This window comes from Emys orbicularis, chromosome 25 (genome assembly GCF_028017835.1).
Source record: "Emys orbicularis isolate rEmyOrb1 chromosome 25, rEmyOrb1.hap1, whole genome shotgun sequence".
Taxonomy (NCBI): domain Eukaryota; kingdom Metazoa; phylum Chordata; order Testudines; family Emydidae; genus Emys; species Emys orbicularis.
Window position 1 is genome coordinate 2,075,628 of NC_088707.1, and position 21,010 is coordinate 2,096,637.

At 44.8% G+C, this 21,010-nt stretch overlaps 1 protein-coding gene across 1 annotated transcript in view; it reads left to right on the top strand.

Annotated features, from left to right (window-relative positions):
• ACLY (ATP citrate lyase) overlaps positions 1-21,010 on the top strand; it is a 43,145-nt gene continuing 22,135 nt past the window's right edge. The window contains exons 1-7 of the mRNA XM_065422793.1: positions 1-20; positions 11,814-11,985; positions 14,838-14,960; positions 17,335-17,401; positions 18,212-18,398; positions 19,323-19,402; positions 20,215-20,345. Coding sequence (XP_065278865.1) covers positions 11,827-11,985; positions 14,838-14,960; positions 17,335-17,401; positions 18,212-18,398; positions 19,323-19,402; positions 20,215-20,345 — 747 coding nt within the window. The 5' untranslated portion in view covers positions 1-20; positions 11,814-11,826. The remainder of the gene's footprint in view (positions 21-11,813; positions 11,986-14,837; positions 14,961-17,334; positions 17,402-18,211; positions 18,399-19,322; positions 19,403-20,214; positions 20,346-21,010) is intronic.

Below are 21,010 nucleotides of genomic sequence, written 5' to 3' on the forward strand. Positions count from 1 at the left end.
CGGAGCCGCGCGTGCACCGGGTAAGTCCGCGGCCCGCAGCCTGTCCGGCGGCAGATGCGCCCCCCCCGTGCCAGGGCCCTTTGCACAACGCAGGGCTCCCGGGGGACGCGGGGTGCACTGGGGGGACTGGCCCTATAAAAGCGGGACATCTGGTCCCCCTAGCTGGGCGCAGCAGGTCGGGACTCGTGCCTGGAAGAGGCTGGTTGGGGAGGCGAGGCAGATCGTTGCTGGAGCCTGCATGGCCAGCGAGTGAGCCGGAGGTGGGAGGAAGCTGGCTAGCACTGGGCCGGGCTCTGGAGGTGACTGTGCAGGGCGGCGTGTCTGTGCAATGACACGCACTTCATTGTACACCCTGCTGCTGCTGCGTGTCTGGTTCGGCTCTAGTATGTGCGGCTCAGTGCTGCTGACCTGGCCTGACACACCGCTCATTCTCCACTGCCCTGGAACTTGTGTGGTTATTTACGCCAGTGCAAAGTCCGTGGGAAACGCCAGCCTGCTGGTCTGGTAGCCGTTCACACTCACGCTGCACTGGTGTATATGGCAGCACAAGGTGCAGGGCAGCTGAGAACAGGGCACTAAGGCTCCCTTGCTAGGGCCGACACAATTTTAAAACCTTGCTACTGTAAGTTTTTGTCTTTAGACACTGCAGTATGCCTGGAAGAAGCTGGACTTCCTTATGGAGGCAAAGTCAGGAATGAGGAATTAACTAAGCAAATAATTCTCCTTTGATGTGACTTTTTTTTTTTAAGGTTACAGGTGTGACAAGAATTATGAAAGTCCAGGAGCCATAGACCCAGCCTGACAAATTGTCAGCAAACTACTAGATAACCTAGATTAATTTTTCCTTCCTTCACTGGCATGTTCGCATCTCTGTGTCTGCTTTATCATTACGTGCTGCCACTGCCTCACCTGTTGTCTCATATAACAGACCTTTTAAATACCTCTCAACATTTTCCCGTTTAACAAGCTTTATTTCTTACTGACTGACAGCAATTGACAGTATAAATATTCGGCCATTAGTCACTTGAAGCAGTAATCCATTCTAAAGGGAAAACACCCAGATTAGTTTTCAGTAACAATCCCTGCAAGACATTGTTGTAGCTGCACTGAAGTCTTCAGAAAGCGAAGAGCTGTGCCCAAGACTGGTATTTCTGCAAAATAAGTCTTTGAGCTTAGATCTACCTTCTCCTCCTAGAAATGCAGAAGAATTTAAAGAGAGTTTAGTTCTTGCCTGATTATCCAGGCTTTGAGATGCTATGTAGAACTTAAATGTTCAGGTCTTCTGGTTTTCTGTCTTATCTGTCAATTGCTTCTTAGCACTCATGCTTTCATGTTCGTTCTTGCAGATTTGGCATGACTTAAGGCAGTTGGCTAGATAAGAATCAAACTCCTGGGTCATGTGCAGTTTGGGTAAAATAGCAGCACTAATTAATTTAAAATCATGTTATTTGTGGAGTCTCTGGTATTGTGATTCAGATCTTGATGAGAATAGATCAACAAACTTGTAATAGTGGTTTGAATATCTTGGTGTCAGATTTATTGACCTCTAGGCATTGTAGTCATTGCTGTGTGAGATATTTGAGCCCAACAAGTTGCAGGTCTCATCCTCCTTTCCTAAAAAACAAGGAGGAGTCTGGTGGCACCTTAAAGACTAACAGATTTATTTGGGCATTAGCTTTCTTGGGTAAAAACCCCACTTCTTCAGATGCGTGAAGAAGTGGGTTTTTTACCCACGAAAGCTTATGCCCAAATAAATCTGTTAGTCTTTAAGGTGCCACCAGACTCCTCCTCCTTGTTGTTATGGATACAGACTAACACAGCTACCCCTCTGACACTTGGTACTGGCCTCCTTTCCTGTGATCTCTCATTTTTGAGGGGGAGGAAGCAGAAGGTGGTGATGTTATACTGGAGGTATTTACTCTTTACACTAAAAAGCAACAGAGGGTCCTGTGGCACCTTTAAGACTAACAGAAGTATTGGAGCATAAGCTTTCGTGGGTGAATGCCCACTTCATCAGACGCGGATCTTGCATCTGACAAAGTGGGCATTCACCCACGAAAGCTTATGCTCCAATACTTCTGTTAGTCTTAAAGGTGCCACAGGACCCTCTGTTGCTTTTTACAGATTCAGACTAACACAGCTACCCCTCTGTTACTTGACTCTTTATACTGGTCCCAATAGCTCTTCTAGTCTGCTACATATTACAGATGAACTATAAAAGGCCCTGGAAGGAAGATTTGTGTGTTGCTAGTATACCCAGGGTTTCTAGAACACCATTGATAACAGGTGAAGATGGGGAATAGTGTGGTCTGAACACAGGGCTGGGAATCAGGAACTCAAGAGTTGTGATTTCAGCACTGTGACTGTAGGCAAGACACTTCACCTCTCTGGAGGGTTCTGAGATCTTGGCTAAAAAGACATAATAAACGTACCACCTTATTATGGATGCTTGTGTTGACTGTGTATTGTCTCCCTTGATCCTTTCTTAAACAATGTCAGCCTCTTAGCTCTTTCCAGAGACCCCAATGACATCTTGAGAATTGGAGAGGGAAAAACAAACACCAGGAGTGTAAACTCTCCATCTTCACTTTCTGAACTGTCCTTCTTCCACTCCCTTTCATAAGGCCCTGCCTATGCTCTGATCAGAGCTAGGTATGTTGCTACCAGAAGGGAGCTGATGTGGCTTGCCTTGTCACTGTGGGCTGGGATTATTATGTGTTGGTCTTGATGTTAATGAATGACCTGGAAAGGGGGCTGGTCTATAGCATGGTGGTGTAATTCTAAAAACAAACCAACTCTTGATGAGAATCTCTTGTTTACTAGCATCAGCAGTGTTCAAGTGTGACTGCAGTTAGCTAGCATGGTTCTGAACCAAGTGTGGACAAGACATAAGTAGCCCCTGGTTTGCGTCCATGTAACTGAGAGCAGAATGCCATGCACTCGAGTGGGAACTGGACCTGTGATTGGAACAGGGTCCAGTATGAGCGGAACTCGGCACAGTGTCTTTAATCTCTCTCATTCCCATAGCTGCTCTTCCCCTCCCCCTAGTGAGAATACAGGTGTTCATGCTACTAGGACCAGGCACTCAAAATTGAGGAAGGAAGATAAATAGCAAAGAGCCTGTAAAGACTGAAGCAACTGAGATTAAGCCTGAAATTATCCTGCGTCTGTGTCCATATCCACAGCTACTGTGTGCTGCTAGCTCCCATGGAAAGCTTTGACCTCAGTGTCTTGTATTTCTAGTGTGTTTTGAAGCAGCACTGGCATGTCACCTTGAAGGAAGCTCCGGTGAGCTACTAAGATGAATAAACACTTCGCTCTGTCAAGTGTGACTGGATATTTGATACCCAAGCAGTGAGCTCCATGTCGTCTTGGGAAACCAGGGTAGTAGTTCAGACATTTTCTGTCATGAAAAAGAGGAGCAGATTTGGCTACAATAGCTAAGATTGTTGGCTGCACCCATCCAGAATCCAGATTTCGTTAGTTGATGGTAAATATCTATTACTGATTTTACAAACAAGATTCATAAACATGGTCCCCAGCAGATCTGGCAAAGCAACTCTCTGGCAGTTGGAGGTTTGACTTCTCACTTCTGAAAAGCAAGAGGCCAGCTGAATGAATGATGAGGACAGCCTGGCATTGCTGACATGAGCTCAGCTTGGAAGGGGAAGATCATTGCTTTCTGCTGATTCAATTATAAAACAAACAAACAATCTGCCATCTGTTGCATTAGAGAGGGAGTTTAAAAGTTCCTCTCTGCTGGTAGCGCTAGGTAAACAGGAACTCTGTCCAGGATCTAACAAATACTGTGCTTGGGTGCCCCTTGCTCCTAGGAAAGGCTTTGCCCTGGAGGTGAGAAGGGAAATTGTTCTCCTAAGAAGAACACTTGATTTTTTTTTTTCCCCCCCCTTCCCCTAAGCTTCAAAAATTGCTGCTCCATAGATCTGAACTGAGCCTTAGATGGGACACTCCACTCAAATGTCATCTTGGTAACTGCTCCTGAAGAGGGTTATCATAAGCTCCTGTTGTTACCAACACCAATTTCACAATTTTCCCAGAAATGGTGGCTGATGCCACACAGTGACAAATTTTAGTTTAAATATTCCCAACAAATTCTCCTTCCTAAACAAATTGGACAATTTGTACTAGAGGGAATGGCTTAGTGGCTCTGCTCTGAAATCCCTAAACTACTGGGTCCTCTTTTCTTTCCCAGTTAGACAAACCTGAGTTCCATGCTGTTTAAGGTGTGTAGTTTCTTTTGGAGCACTCCTTAAAATCCAATGTCTCACTTGCTCTTAGTGGACACTGCAGATCCCAGGGAACTTTATTCAGAAGTCAAGGGGGGGGGGGGTTTGCCCTGATTCCTTTGCCTAAAATGCCCGTTCTGACTTCCCCTATCCTGTGCCATTGCACTAGGTGGTATTTTGCCTTCAGCTGGTCCTCACCAGATCAGGTTATTTGCATCTGTCAAGTTACAGCAGAGTCCGCGTTCAGCCACTCAGACCTATCTAGCTTGTCATCATCGTCCGTATGAATATTTTATTTTCTTCTCCCTTGTTAGTGTGTTTGAATGACTTTCCTGAGAACAAATCCTTCCAGCAGCTTTGACAGGTGACATCTTTTTTGACAGAGGGAGGTAAATATTTCTGAGCCCCAGAGAACGTGACTTAGTCTGTTAGTTTCCTTTACCCTCTCTGGAGTTCCTAATGAGCATTGGAATGTCTGTAAAGATGGTACCTATTTATGAACTGGTAACATGTTTTGAAAACTCCGGTTTTCTTAATACAGTAACTGGCATCTTTGTGCAGGGAACCAACCCCAGAGTAGATAGACCCTCACAGTTTAATTGAAAGCCTTTTGGAAGAACCATGTTGAATTGTGTTTAGCAACTGGCCCAGCAAAGTAGTGGGGGTAGCTTACCCTCTTGCCAAGTAATGTGTGTCCACTCCCATATGTATAAATTCTCCTTACAGCGAGAAGGGATAGGAATTCGGAATGGCCAGGGATTTGTCTAGCCCAACACCACGTCTGTGGAAGTAGCAAGTACAAGCAGTTTCAGAAGCAGGTGCAAAACCCTGTAATAGACAATTATGGAATAACCTGTCCAGAAGGGATGTTTCTTCCTAAATCCGTTAGCTAATGGTTGGTTCAAACCATGAAGTAGGAGGGTTGATATCCTCTTATAGATCGGTTGGAAGTATATGGCCTTCCGAACATAACAGTAGGTTCTCATTTTCCATTTAAATATCCAGTTCTCTTTTAGAGCTACTAGGCTTTTTGGTAGAAAGTAAATGTTATATTATCTATGGGCTGAGTTTGTGGGGCCTTGCACTCAGCTCAGTGGCATTTCTGTTTGTCTGTCTGGATGTAACACAATGACTGTTGAACATGGCATCTGATCAATTCCACCAGTTCAGGGAATGTTCTAGGCACCGATGGGCAGAAGAAGCCTGTTGATTTTGGTGAAAATCAGAAGACTGAAAAGGGAGAGACATGGGGGACACATGGAGCCCCTGGCATTTGGTCAACGGAGCCAGCAGCTTGAATCTCTTTAATTGAAGGGGGGAGAATAGGTGTGCACACAGAACCCCTCGTGGGGGGGCACACAGAACCCCTCGTGGGGGGGCACGTAGAGCCCCTCATGTGGGGGAGATGGTTGGCACGGGGGGCACACAGCATCCCTGGCATGGGAGGAGGAGGATGGGGGAAATGTTGTATAGGGGGCGGGAAACTCGTAGAGCCCCAGCATGTGGCAGAAAGGGGAATGGGGAGCACGGAGATACTGCCCTGATGGGGTGAGGGAAGGGAGACCCCCTGAGCCCCTGGCATGAGGGGCGCGGGATTACAGCGAATGCCTGACATAGAGGGGGATGGCAAGATGGCTCACAGGGAGCTTTTGGGGAATGGAGGAGTGCAAGAGGCTCCTGGTATATGCAGTGAGCTTGGCCTGCAGAAGCAACAAAGTGTGCAACCCTCTAGTTATTCATCTTCTTGACACTCACCCTCCTAAAAATGTAGGCCTGTGTAGTCAACTGGATGTTCCTTGTTCTCTATCTAGTGGTTTCTAGCTAGATTGGGCTGGGCAGAGTCCTCTTTGTTCAGGACCCTCTGTCTAAGGAGGAGACTCCCTATCCAAATATCTCCGTAGCTGCATCCAGGGCTGGTTTAAGGACTTTCTGTTTGGATCAGCTGATTTGTTCTTTTCTTGGCAGGGGGTTGGTGCTTTTTGGGCCACTTAGTCTAGTTCTGCGGTTACAATTTTAACCATAGTATTGTGCCCTTATGATCTAAAATACAGTGAATTAAAAATCCTCTGTTTTGTAATGGAAAATTCCATGCTGAAAGATTGTTCAACACCTGGTGTGGAATCATTCAGATGGTCTCCTCACAAAAATGCATCTACTACAGGGTGTGAAAACAGAGCTAGAATCTTGGGCCAGAATCTGCTCCAGTCTACAAACCCCCTTTTTCCCCCTTCAGTGAGTTGAGGAATGAGGATGTGTTCTGGAATATGAAGGCTATTCTGAGGCACAGTGTGGAGGTTGGGAGTAGGGGCTGTTTTTATTTTTCTTTGGCTGATTTGTGATGTTACTTGTGACCTCTTCATCCATCAGGGAGTAGCTTGAATCTCCCCCGAGATGCACTCTGGTCCTTCCTGTCACTTTCTTCAGCCCAACTTGATACTATGTGACCAGCATATATAGAGGAACAGAGCATCAAATCACCCAGAGTTCACTAGGAAGAATGCGCCCTTCAGAAAGCATGAAAACTCCGCAGACCTCTCTAGTTTAATAATAATTTAATCTTTTTTTGCCCTTCTGATGTTGGTATATAACTTTATGGTGCTCCTTGAAAAGCTGTTGGGTTTTACACCCTTGTAGATAACTCTACTGCTTTCAAAGAATGCCCTCAAAATAATTTTTGTTGCAGATAGACTGTTCTTTTGCAAAGCCTCTGTAAACACAGCAAGATCTATTCAAGGCACGTGTGAAGGCTGGTTCCATGAGACATCAATGTCTCATAAAAAGTAAATTATGTTTAATGTAATTCTTACTACAGTGATTCACCCATCAGAAAAGGCAGGGTGCATGGCTTTCATTCAGCAGAGCTCTCTGTTTGCGCATACAGAGGAGCTAAGTCTCGTGCAGCTGTTTCAAATAAATGTCCCTGGCATATTCTGAAGTTAAGTCTGGACCAAACACTCTGAAATGCCAACTAATTGTCCTTCACTTTGTTGTCTTGTCTCCCATTCAACTGTGCTTCCACCATTCTCCTTTCAGTGAGGTTAGGATGATTTCTGATAATGAAATAACTGGATCCTAGCAGTAACCCTGTGTGCCATGCCTGCATAGGGTCCCTAGAATGGCTCCTTAGCCAGCCAAAGAGTGCTGTGGATTAGCAATCTAACAGGTTCACCAACTTTATCCCACGCCTCCCTTGAGTTGAGGAATGTTGCGAAGGTCCTGACCATATAGCAGCAGGTGTAGGGGTCGGCCTATGTGCATGTAGCTTGCAGGATTGCAGCCTAATGCTGCAAGAAGACTGTAATCTGATTTGACCAGGAAAGCAAAAACAATAGGGTGTCAACAAGTAAATGGACCAATGGACAGGAGGTGGGGGTGACCCTGTGGCTTGTGTGTGTACCGGAGACACTTATATATTTTTTTCCAGAGGAGCTGAGTGCCCACCGCTCCCACTGGCAGCAGGTATAGTTGTGAGGCCCTCAGTGCTTAAAATGAGCCTGTGGGGTTTGGGACCTGACCTACTTAATTACTGGAAAACAGCAAGGTCTTTTTGCAGTGAATGTTACATGTACTTCACTTAGAGTTTGTGCTATTGCTCTAATGTTTGCTAAAGAACAGATACAAACAATTAGCCAGGCCTGCTCTGATTGTCTTAGTGACAGATGGCAGACCTGCACTCAGTGCATAGAGCAGGCATCTGCTGATGCCTTGTGGAAATTTTTCTGCTGACTGTTGTGCAGAACAGTTCTGCAGATAGTAGCATATTTTCAGTTTTCTCTCTATTCCCATGGTCATGGGAACAGCAGGGTCAGTGCAGCTGAAGAGCTTAACTATGATAAAGTCCTACTGCTTCTCCCCCCACCAATTGTATTACTAAGCAACACTTGAATGAAAGCAGGATCTGTTGCTTTTAACATTTTAACTGCTTCCAGTGTCATAATCCTTTGGCATCACCACTCTTACCACCGCAGCTGTGATGTCACAAACTCCGGACGATGGGGTCAGGTGAGGAACAACCATCGTGAACCGCTGAATTAATAGGGAATACAGATTTTGTAAAGCCTTCGATGAGCTCTTAGTGGGCTTTCAGTGTCATAACCCACAATAACAGCACTCTTGCCTTTCTATCAGAGGCTCTCAAAGCACTTTGCATACCCCAGGTTTAACAACTGCCCAGTGGATTAGGTTAGTATTCCCCCATTTTACAGATGGGGGGGGGGGGGAGCGGCAGAGGACAAAACAGACACAGGAAGCCTCTGGTCATGAAGAGTCCCAAGGTCACACAGAGCCAGAATGAGAGCCAGGAATCCTGATTCCCAGTCTCCTGTTCTAACCACTAGATAATACTGCCCTCCCAGAGGTAGGGATGGAACCTTGGAGTACTGACTCTTAGTCACTTGTATGATATTGTGTGTGTGTGTGTGTATAGGGCCTTTCATTATTTAATTTGTGTACTGCAGTGCTTTGCAGAGCTGTACTGTTGTATGAGAACTTTAGTATTTCATGCTGAAAGAACCCCAAATGTAAGATCTGTAATTAGCTCTTTAAAATGCGTAAGAAATGGATTTGCCATACTTAGTATCTTAATGCAGTGAAATGCGACCCTGGTTTTCTCTGAGGCTGCCCTTTGGCGTACTTTAAAACCGACAACTGATGGATTTTCATGGGGGGTGGGAGCCAAGTGTATTGTAGCTTTCTATCCGACACAATAAAAGATGGCGCAGGAGCTCCCGGAAAGAGCATCACTTAAAAGCAAGAAGAGAATGGAAAGCTTTGTGAGTGATGCTGTACAGATTGCCAAGAATAGCATGCTGGCTGCTGTGAAGGTGATTGGCAGAGCTGTGTCTGGGAGGGCAGGGAAGGCTTGCATTTACCTGTGCCAGCTACTAACCCAACACACAATTATGCCTGGTCTTTGCTGTCTAAAATGAAAGGTTGACAGTGGGTTGACCAGGCAGTAAATCATGCTGGGAAGGAATTCACTTGCTTTTCTGGATAGTCCTGTCCAAAACAATCTGTCACAGTGACTTTAGAGTCAGGAAAGTGACTCTGTAAAGGTGACGTTCCAGCTCCTTTTTGCTAATTACAGATCAAATTAGCTCCGTTTGCAAATCATCAGACAATCCTTCTAACTGTTGGTGCTGAAAACACCAGCTGGTTCCCAATGGTGCAACTGTTCTTTCTGCCTCTTTTAGCTTCCCTGCTAATCAAGATTCAGCAATCAGAACAACTCTGCAGCTCATGTTGGTGCACAGAAGAATCCAGCTTGCTCTCCCAAAGCTCTGTGGCATCTGCAGGGCTAAGAAGGGCAGAAAACTTCTTCTTGACAGTAGACTCAGCAGATTGGAATCTGTAGTGAGCAAAGAGGATGGTCATCTTCCAGCCACAATCACCACACTTGAAAAGCTCTGGGTACAAGCATTTTGCTGACTTCTTTTCAATGTACCCAGACATACCTGCCAATATTCTATATATTCCTTCTCCTCAATACTGTCTTCTGTCATGCCTTTGCTAGTTCACGACTGTTCAATCCAGCTTCTTGTTCCTCTAAAGCAGTGGTTTTCAACTTGTGGTCCGCAGACCAAGATTTCCAAATGGGTCCACACCTCCAGTTGAGATATTTTAGGGGTCCACAAGTGAAAAAAGGTTGAAAACCACTGCACTAAAGGAGCCTGGTACTATAGCCCTCACAGCAGTATGTCTGAGTAGCTCCAGCAACACCAAGTGGGTATCTGCACAACTCTGTTTGTAGCCAGATCCGGAGACGAGCTATGGAGCAGGCCTTCCAGGTCATAAAATGTTAGTTTGAAGCTAATCCATTGGCATGGAGCATATCCACTTACCTGTTAGCTGCCCCCATCTGCTCTTAGTAGCATTGAGATAATGTTCTGATGGGTTTGTTTTTGTTTTTTTATGTCCTGCTTTCACCTGATTGCAGCTGCACTTCTTCTCCCTCTACAGGCTGTTGCTAAGTCAGTCATAATGACGGACATCTGATTGAAACTAGCTTGCTGCTACAGCTATTTCAGGATGACTGCATGTAGACACCCAGGCTGAACATGCAATCTAGTACCTGCCAGACATACGTATCCCCGAGAGACGGCTATAATTCCACCCTGAGAAACGATAACATTGTTTAGGAAAGTCTCAGAATAAGCAAATAGAGCTAACTTTAATCTAGTTGATCAGTCAGTCGGCAAATTCATTTTGCATTGTGCTATAGCCTAGTCAGAAAGCAGTCTGGTCTTGAGCATTGGGTTGCACTCTTGCATTCAGCCAACGCAGCAGTTCAGCTATCCACCTCCATGAGCACTTTGAATGCCTACCTGGGTCTCCTGGATTAGCATGTTAGATCCCAGATTTGTATGGAGAATGCTGCATGACTCCCATCCTTTTCTCCATCGAGAGTATTCCTTCCTTTAAATTAAAACTCTGCCCACAAGGGGGCGGGAAGACCATTATTACATTGGCCAAACTGGACAGTCTCTACGCAAAAGAATAAATGGACACAAATCTGACATCAGGAATCATAACGTTCAAAAACCAGTGGGAGAACACTTCAACCTCTCTAATCACTCAGTGACAGACTTGAAGGTGTCAGTTTTGCAACACATAGAATTTCCTCCCCCATAGAAACTAGATGCTGTTAAGCACTTAGCAGCCTCACGGCATGTAGACTCTCAGGCCACTTGTTCTAGAAAAATAAAGTGAGGTGGTATTGTAAACAAGGGTTCTCGGGGGGGGGGGGGGGGAACCACAATGGAGGGTTTTTTTCTGTTCAGATATAAGCATTTGATTAGTGATTCCTAAAACATTAAGAATTGTAACTTTAATAGGGTCCTGTCAGGAGGACATGCTGGAAATGCAACATACTTTGGAAAAAAGGAGTGGGCTGGAGGAGGGGTTTCTGTCATACTGCCCTACTGCCACTCGAAAACAACCTAGGGGGAAAAAATGGCAAGTATGTTACAGGGAGGCCCTGTGATGAGAGAGAGAGAGCCAGTGCCCGGAGTGTATATAGTTGTGGGCAGGTTGCACTGCCTGTAGGGGTGGGGATGGTGGGGAGGCACGGACCTGACAGGTCATCTGCTGTGAAGGCTCCTCCAATGCAGAGTTGGGTGGCTCTCCCCCAGGGGGTGGAAAATGGATAGGGTGTTAGGAGTCGTTGGATGGGGTGAGGTTTTTGATCAATGGGGACTATTTACTTGATCAATGGGATTTTGTAGGTTTTTCATAATGACAAGATGGAGCCTGGAGCTCTGGATAGGCACTTGGATTAATAAATGTCTCTACTTAACCTAGCCTTGTGTTCTCATTGAACCTGAAGGATGAAATGTCTGTGCAAATCTGAGTCAGTGTCTCTGTCTATATAAAATATATATATAATTTTTGTAGCTGTGTTGGTCGTAGGATATGAGACACAAGGTGGGTGTGGTAATATCTTTTATCGGACTAACTGCGGTTGGTGGAAGGGATAAGCTTTTGTGTTTCACAAAGCTCTTCCTCAGGTCTAGAGGAAGTGAAAAGATATTACATCACTCACCTTGGCTCTCTTTTAATTGTATTCAGTTACTAGATAGCCATGTCGGCCAAAGCCATATCTGAGCAGACGGGGAAGGAGTTCCTGTACAAATATATCTGCACATCCTCAGCCATTCAGAACCGCTTCAAGTATGCCAGAGTGACATCAGACACCGACTGGGATCGGCTGACCCAGGATCATCCCTGGCTCCTGACTGAGGTAAGCACAACGACTTGCCCTTCTGCAGTGCCATTCATTGGAGAGTCTCTGAGCTTTTACAATCACTAGGCTATACAACATACTTCCTGTGAGGTGGGTAATTAGAGTGGGAGGTTAGATGACCTGCCTTCAGAATCACACAGTAAGTCTGATAGCTGGGACTAAAACCCATGCATCTGGTCTTCTGGTCCCCTGCTCTCACACTCTAGTATGGCTACTGCCAAGATGGCTGTACGTTGGAGCATTGCATGCAGGTTCTCTAAAGCTGATGGCAGTGGCAGCCTGCATTGTAGAACGCCGTTCTATCGTGAAGTGTCGGTAGCTGTTAGGGTCCAATGCCAGGAAATGTGGAGGAAAGTCTCCCAATGTGGCAGTGGAGCACTGAGAATTGATAAATGTGGCTTCAGTGATGCTGTATTGGTATCAAAGGAACCTGACTGTGTTGCTGATTTGAGGGCTTGAGTGACTGCTATTAAACAAAGAAATGTCAGCAGACAAATAATCAAGAGATTGGCCCATGCCAACAAAAAACTTGTGTGAGGTCGTCATGTAGCTACTACGCTCTAGATATTTCAGTCTTCATTCCCAATAACGTGCACTTTTCCGACACCCTTTCCTTACCCAAGCATTATAGAGTGGGTTGAGGATGATCATAGCATTCGAGTGACTGGCCTTCACTCTGACTAGTTTTGTGTTTCGCTAAGTAGATCTGTTGGATTTCTTGTACCTGAGCAAAAATGTAAGGTAAGTTTGTTGTTTTTCTTTCGTTTCCTAAGTCTTTTTGTCTTGCTTCCTAGCCATGCATCCTCTCCACAGAGCAGTGAGCATCTCTTCAGAGTTCCTTTCTCTGTTTGGCTAACCTGGCTCCTTTCCAGCTATTAATTACTTTAAGCCACCGGTTAGCAGAACATGGATGTTCCACACTGTCCACTTACTTGCTGATTGATAGCACCTGCACAGTAACTAATGAAATGCTCACCACTTAGCTGCATGAGTCTGCTGCTGGGAAATATCAGCAGTATCTCAGAGAGATTTTTCAGGAATCCTAAAAGAACCGTGGACAGCACACATCCTTTTGTTGGGGTTGTTTACTGAACACTTGAAATGTCTGTGGGCTTTCAGTGTCCATCCAGCAAAGGGACACTGCTATCACCATATTATATACTGCAGTGCTTTGTCGTTGCTATATACCAGTGACTCTCAATCTTTCCAGACTACTGTACCGCTTTCAGGAGTCTGATTTGTCTTGCATACCCCCAAGTTACACCTCACTTAAAAACTACTTGCTTACAAAATCAGACCTAAAATACAAAAATGTCACCGCACACTATTACTGAAAAATTGCCTACTCTCTTTTTTACCATATCATTTTTATAAAAAAATCGGAATATAAGTATTGGACTTACATTTCAGTGTATACTATATAGAGCAGTATAAATAAGTCGTATGAAATTTTAGCTTGTACTGACTTTTTGCTAGTGCTTTTATTGTAGCCTGTTGAAAAACTAGGCAAATATCTAGATGAGTTGATGTACCCCCCTGGAAGACCTCCATATACCCCTGGGGTACATGTACCCCTGTTTGAGAACCACTGCTCTCTAACATAGATCACTAAAGCTATAGTCTGTACTGGATGGATGGGGATGGGCAGCACAGGAGGGGAACAGCACTGTAGAGAATTCTCTCAGGTCACTTTCTGCTGAGCAATGTAAGCTTGAGATGTGTACTTCCCTTAGGCGGAACTTTCTGCAGCGGTCCAGTAGAGAGCTACTGTGGGTCAACTGAAATGTGATACCCTCCTAATTCCAGCCTTATCCCTGGCATTGGCAAATCTCCATGTGCAGAGCTTGTGGGGACGGTAAAGAAAAGAGTCGTGTTTGTGAGAAGTCAGATTGCATTTGCTTGCTTCTCTGGCATTCCGTATTTCTACTTCAGTATCAATTTTGCCTTTATAAGCCTCGGCTCACCAGGGAAACTTTAGTTAATGATGCATTTTGCCAAAGCAATTTGCAAAACCAAGGGAATAATGAATGCTGTTCAGTTTGGATTCTCAGGGAAGGAGAACAGCTAAACAAATCACCTTTTGATAATCTCCTTATAATCACAGCTGCTCTCACAACTTTCACTCAAGGATCCCAAAGCACTCAACAAATTGTATCCCTACACCCACTGCTGACATATAGCAACCTCTGAAGTGAATAAAGGGCAGCTTTTTTAACAGCACAAAGCAACAAACTGCATCCGTTCAGGACAGGGAGTTAGGACAAGTCCTGTATCCAAATGAAACAACAAGGGAAATCGGATTTAGAATGTTACCGCCCAGTTGGAATTTAGTCAGGTTAAATGTCAGAACAAAAGGGAAATTGACTACAAAGTTTTTTGGAGAATTCTTGGGATTATGTTCAGTTGGCTCATAACACAGCTCTGCAAATATGAGCAAAAATCCAAGTGAGTTTTCACTGCAACCAGGATTCTTCCAGGAAGGCTTCATCTGACTCTGTCCCTCTCCTAATGCCCACCTCTGCCAAAACCCACACTTACCTGTATTGCAGCTGGATTTCTGTCCCAGCGTTTGTTCTGTGGCTATGATCTCTTGATTTTTTTTTTTCCTTTTTGAACTTGGTGGAATCTCTCACCTAGTACCTAAGGCAGTACTAGTGGTGCATTTTGCCCAACAACCATAGTACATTGGGTGCCAGCCAGTAGGTTAAACGAACTCTCCCCCAGAACATTTGCTGCAGAGAATTTACTTAATTTAAAACTCAGTTTAATTATCTGCAGAGACTGTCTCTGCTTAACTCAAAGCTTCTGATTTTTCTCTCTTCTCCGACCCCTCGTGTCTGATATTCTAGCGTCTGGTGGTGAAGCCGGATCAGCTAATAAAACGGCGTGGGAAGCTCGGATTAGTTGGCGTTAATCTTGACCTGGGTCAGGTGAAGGCTTGGCTCAAACTACGTCTGGGGCAAGAAACTACGGTAGGTATGGAGCGTATTGGCCAAGGTTCTAATGGCAGATGTAGCAGTGAAGAGATGAAAAGTCACTTGTATTGCTCTGACCCTTTCATGCTATAAACCTGATCTTTAGTGGGCTTTGTATGTTAGTTTCTGTGTGCCAGGTTCTTCCTCTTGCATATGCCAGTGTAAGGCAGGAATAATCATTGAAGTGATGCTGATGTAAAACCAAGAGAGAGGAGAATCTGACCTGTGTGTATCTACTGTTGGGAATTAAGCACCATTTGGTAGCCCACTGATGGCACAATTCAGTCGACTTACTACCCATTATTTATATCCAATGACTAAGCCTATTGTGAAGCACTGTCAGTAAAAAAAATGTGGTGAATTCCCACTGAATTCTCGTGTAATTCTAAATATCTGTCGGAAACAGTACCTTAAAGAGCCAGCACTGCCTCTAGTTGGGGTGGCTGTTTCATTTTACTGGTGCCCAAAGTAGCTGTAACAAGACTGGTCTAAAAGCAAAGTCCTCACATCACCCCTTCATTGTTGCCAGCCAGTGTATTAGTCACTGTGTGTTGGCTGACAATGGAGTTTTATGTCAGTCCTCTTTTTAATTGGATGCTGTTTTGTAACTTTTATTCTCCTGGGAACACTCTGACAATGATAAACACACCTGTTATCTCAGCCTCTGCATCTCAGGAGTTGATGGAGTCGTGCTTCCTGGAGGTAACCAAGGCCTTGTCGTTCCTGTGACTGATATGCAGCTGGCTCCATCACTGAGATGCACAGCAGGGACTGCAAAGCCACTGCTGAAGGACGTTGTGAAATGGGGCAGGCAGCTGCATCCGGGTGGGGCTGCCCCTTGAGAAACAAGGGGTGTTGACATAACTGCTGGGGATAATGCAATGGCCATGTCAGAATGAATGGGCTCAGTATGGGGGCGTGGGCTTTGTCTCTCCCCCATTTTCCTAAATGTGTTGAGCCTTTAAAGGCATAAAAAATCATTCAGGGTAAAAACCCATTTAAAAAAGGATTAAATCAGACAAGGCATTTTGTTATCCATAAAACAGACCTTCTGGAGACCTGATTATTCTATCTTCATATACATTTCTCCCCCCACACCCTCCAAATTAATGTTCAGGGCTTGTGAAAGTGGGGGATGATAGCACTAGTTAGACTGAGGCAGATTAGACTACTTTTAACCGTGGGTTTTGCAAGCTGCCTTACATAGCTCTGCTGATGACCCTTACTCCTGTCCTGCAGCCCACTGACATCCCAGTCTTGGGGGTCTTGTGAGCAGGGGCTGATCACTTCAAATTGCACACTGGTTTGGGGATCTGGACAACTGTCTAATATTTAAAGAACCACCAAACTCATTTTACATGATGATTTAAGATGGCATTTGAAACCAGGTTTCCATGTGTATGAAGTTAAAATAGTAACCAGATGTTCCTGCTAGATCTCCCATGCCCTTCCATGGTCACTAATATTTATAACCCATAGTGTGAGCCTAGAGGACAGGTCGCTGTCCCTCCACAGCCTGTGTTTGGGGAATGGTTCCTCCCAAGCCTGCTTTTCTGGGCTGATGTGGGTGTTGATCTCCTGGGTGACTGCATTCTGCCTTGTCTGAACCCAGCCTGTGAGCTGCTGCCTGTGGCTGGGCAAATGGATTGTGGCCTGTGCTGATGGCCTGTCATTTTTGCCGTTCATCTGAGGATAAAACCATTCTGGTGCCTTCGTGTGCCCTAGCTGATGTAAGCTGTCAGCCCAAGGCAGAGGACAAAAACTGACTATTCATCTGACGATAACCCTTCAGAAAATCAGCCATTAACAAGGTCCAATGAGAAAATTTGGGTCCTCCTGCCCCACGCTGGTAATAACACTGTGGAATGTGTTTTAGTTACTGAAGGGTTAAGGGGGGGACAGTACATGCATCTTGTGTAGCACTTAGTACTGAACTGAGTGGTGCCCTTTGGAAATATTGTGCTTCTGGGATGTGACATTGCAGTTTGAGTAAGACCAGCAGCCGCCATTGGAAAAGGGGAAGGCAGACTTCGTAGGTGATGTCAGTACAATGTCCTAGATTGCCAGCTTTCTGGAGAACACAGACCATGGAGATGTGGGAACCTCTGAGCTCTGAGAAAGCTCCCTGAAGCTTCCTTTGAGTGTTGAAATGCCACAGACTAGCTCAGTGGTCTTCATAGCCGCAATAGTACACGCTGCCATGCTGGAAAGTGGAGATCTTGGTTTCAGGGATACACATTCCAACCAATAGGTTGTTGGGAATCGATTTGAGTCAGAGCAGCGTTAAAGACATCTTGGAGTGTGTTTCTGCCATGTCTTAGCTGTGGATACTGTGTGAAGCTTTAATGGTGTGTCTCTCTCCTATCAACAGATCGCTAAAGCTACAGGTATCCTTAAGAACTTCCTGATCGAGCCCTTCGTCCCTCACCAGCAGGTTGGTATTCCAATTAAAACACAAAGAAGTGCTCCAAAATAATCTTGTTTGGCCCAGACTGACTGCTCTTAGGGGTGGTGAAAGCAGGCACTTGAGTGGATGTCATAAAGGTGATGACGCTGACGCATGTCACTGAGAAATAGAGAGCTTTAGAATCTTTGCACGGAGACAGCGATTTACAGCTGCACTGGTTGGTTGCTTTTCCTCCCCACCAGGAGGAAATCCTGCCGCAGTAAATATCACATGGGAACAGGCAATAAATTGTTCCTCCAATCTGGTGGCTGTCAAGCAGGAAGAAGAAAGAGTGCTGAAGTGAGACAATTTACGTGATATTGAAGGAGATGTAGCTACCACATAATCTTCCCCTGCCTTAGTGTGTGGTGTTGGTTGTATGCTACTTTCAACATCTGAAACTGAGGTTCCCTCATTTTGCCCAACTGAGGATTGTGCTGGCACCTTAACAGGCATCTGAAGCCTGTACTTCAGCTGTTTAAAATGGGAGCAGATTGTAGCTGACCAAGGAGACTACAGGTCCTGGGATATGATGTGCCCAGTAATAGCTGTTGGGATCAAACTGGAGCATTACGTGCTGGGACCTGAAGTCTCCACAGGCTGCCCCTCCAAGCGCAGCCATGTAATAGTCTATAGAATTCCCTGGGATGTATTAAGGACATCTCTGATGGACACCAACTACTCCTGGGTTGGTTTATTCAATGAGTTAACTTGGGGACCCCTGGAAATTTAGCTAAGCAGTGCCATTGCTGGGTGTGACTTACTGGCTAATGTTCATCCCCCTGATCTGTGCCACAGGAAGAAGAGTTCTACGTGTGCATCTATGCTGCCCGCGAGGGGGACTATGTGCTCTTCCACCATCAAGGGGGTGTGGACGTGGGAGATGTTGATGCCAAAGCTCAGAAGCTCTTGGTGAGGGTGGATGAAAAGCTCAGTGCCTCTGATGTGAAAAAACATCTCTTGGTGCACGCACTGGAGGAGAAGAAAGAGTAAGCAGGGATATAATTCTACATCCTATATGCCCCCAGTCCCAATGTTCTATATGCCAACTCTCCTTCCCAAAAGCTCTTACGTTTCAGTGGAGTTGATCCTCATTTTTCTCCCTGAAGGTCCCTCTCTTTATAGCTTATGAGTTTGGGCAGGAATGTGCACTGCATCCCAAACAATCTAAGTTCCTTGGGGTTGTCTGTGTTTCCTGTTGAGCTGCAAAAGGCATATTTTACCTTCAGCCCAAGGACAGCCCTTTTTCCCCCCCCATCATTCTTTATGTAAGGGCGGCAGGACAATTCCTAGAGTCTGACTGCTGTGTCTTGCAGGGCTTGTAAAACTACTTGAATCCAGTGGCTGATTATGGAAAGGTATGATTCCTTGTCCTGATTGAGCTACTTGAGATTTTATAGCCTCTCTTGATATTCAAAAGCTTATTTCAGATTGATCTTCAGATTTCAAAACTAACTATTAAGCATCTAGTTAAAGAAGATGCAGGTAACTAATTTCGTTATTCATTATTTGGAAACACAATCATTGCTGAAGGCCTTCTTTTGACATGCACCTCATCGGGCTCTTAGATCCACTCTTGTTCACTCCAGTCTTTCCTTTCTCTGGCTAATGGTCCTTGAAGTTGAGTTCTGACAAAAGATGCACATCTGACAGAGAGAGATGTCTGCCTCCTAATGAGATTAAATCAGATGACAGTCTTGAGAGAACATTTTCTCTGCAGTTTTTTTTTTTTTTTAGTGGGGGTTTAGTGACCTCTGCGTCATAACCCAGACATCTTCCCATGAGAATGAAAGAAATGGATAGGAGGTAACTTCTCCACAGACAAAGATGATAAAGGAACTGGGACAGGCTCTTCTATGTCAGTGATGTGTCTACCTGCTCTAATGAATTTATGTATTTTAATTTTTGTGCAGTGTCCTGGCTAGCTTCATATCTGGCCTTTTCAACCTTTACGAAGACTTGTATTTCACATACCTGGAGCTAAATCCACTAGGTAACTCGGCTGTTTTGGGGAGAGGGTAGAAGAATCACTGCAAGGTTGCTTTGTTTGTTTAACAGTGAGATTTTGTTCATCCTTCCACATTATATACAGGTCAAAGTAATACCTAAGCAAAAGTGATACAAAACATTTCATAGGCTTTCTATGACTAGTTAATTATATACCTCTGAAATAGACTGTATACCGCATGTGTTAGTTTCTAGCAGTATAATTGTCTGAGGCAAATAGAAAGTTTTGTTGGACGAATCTTAGGTAAAGTCGAGGCCCTACACAGGAGGGAATCAGATCATTTTCAGAAGATGTCTCTAGTGATGTAATTGGCCTGGTTTGGCTATAGAATACTCTGAATGGCTTAAAGAAAGCAATGGAAAGATCCCTGCATGGTAAATTTTGTGTAAGCAGACTGCAGTTTTCATACAGGTTTTTAAAATTCTCTGTTGTAGATTTTGGTTTACTAATGTGTGTTCCTAATGGGTAACTTGCACCCATCGGGGACAAAGTGGTCTATGTGTATCAAACAGATACCCAGAATTTTGTGGTATCCATTTGCCATGGATAGTGGAGTTAGACCCTTCCCCCCCCCCCCTCCCAAAAAAGGGGACTTAGTGGGTATAGACCCTGGGATGGCTCTCTGTATAGAGGTTAACTTCACCAAAAGTCAATAATATAAAGAAAAAAACAAACAGGCCACCACTCCTAATATAGAAAGCATCACAAAATATCCAGTTAGTGGGGAATCCATATTGTTAATCCATGCATAAGGATGTACAAGCAAAAGACTAACTCTGGTGAATCTCTTAATACAGTTGTGACTAAAGATGGCGTCTATGTTCTGGATTTGGCTGCAAAGATTGACGCTACTGCTGATTACATCTGCAAAGTGAAATGGGGGGATGTGGAGTTCCCCCCACCCTTTGGCAGAGAGGCTTATCCAGAGGCAAGTAAAGAATCCACTGTTGCACAGTTAACGAGAAATCATTCTCCATATACATAGGTCAAAATGTCCATGACACAGATGGGGCTTTCCTTTCTTATACAGCCCTGTAACCATAGTTCATGTTGCTGACAAAGCTGACCTGGTAAGTAATAGATGTGGACCATAGCTCATGGTAGTTCTTACATTGTTATTCACATAATGCCAGTAACAGTACTCTTCGCTGTAGCCATTTTTCATCATTACATGGATCTTCCTTGGGCTCTTCTTCTCTTCTCTCTCATTTAGAATTTTTACCTTCCTTATTAACTGGAGGATCAAATTTAACTGCATTGAATTAAATGGCAGGTATGCTACTGTGTGTGGTGGGGTTTTCGTGTATTTTAATATTGTGCAAGTGTTGTCTGTGTTGGAAGGGCAGCCCCTGCCATGTTGGCTAACCATAGCTGTTTGCTGTGCCATATCCTGCTGATGGTGCTTTTAGAGTCAATGGTCACTCAGCATTTCTGTTTATAATCCCCCCCCCCCCCCCCCCCACACACACACACACACACACAGACTCTCTCACACTCTCAGGAGTTGTAACTCATGTAAAATCTCTGTCTGGGCTGAAGTCTGATGTGTTGATCCAAGAAGAGAATTTTCCTCTATCAAACTTTGAAATAAAA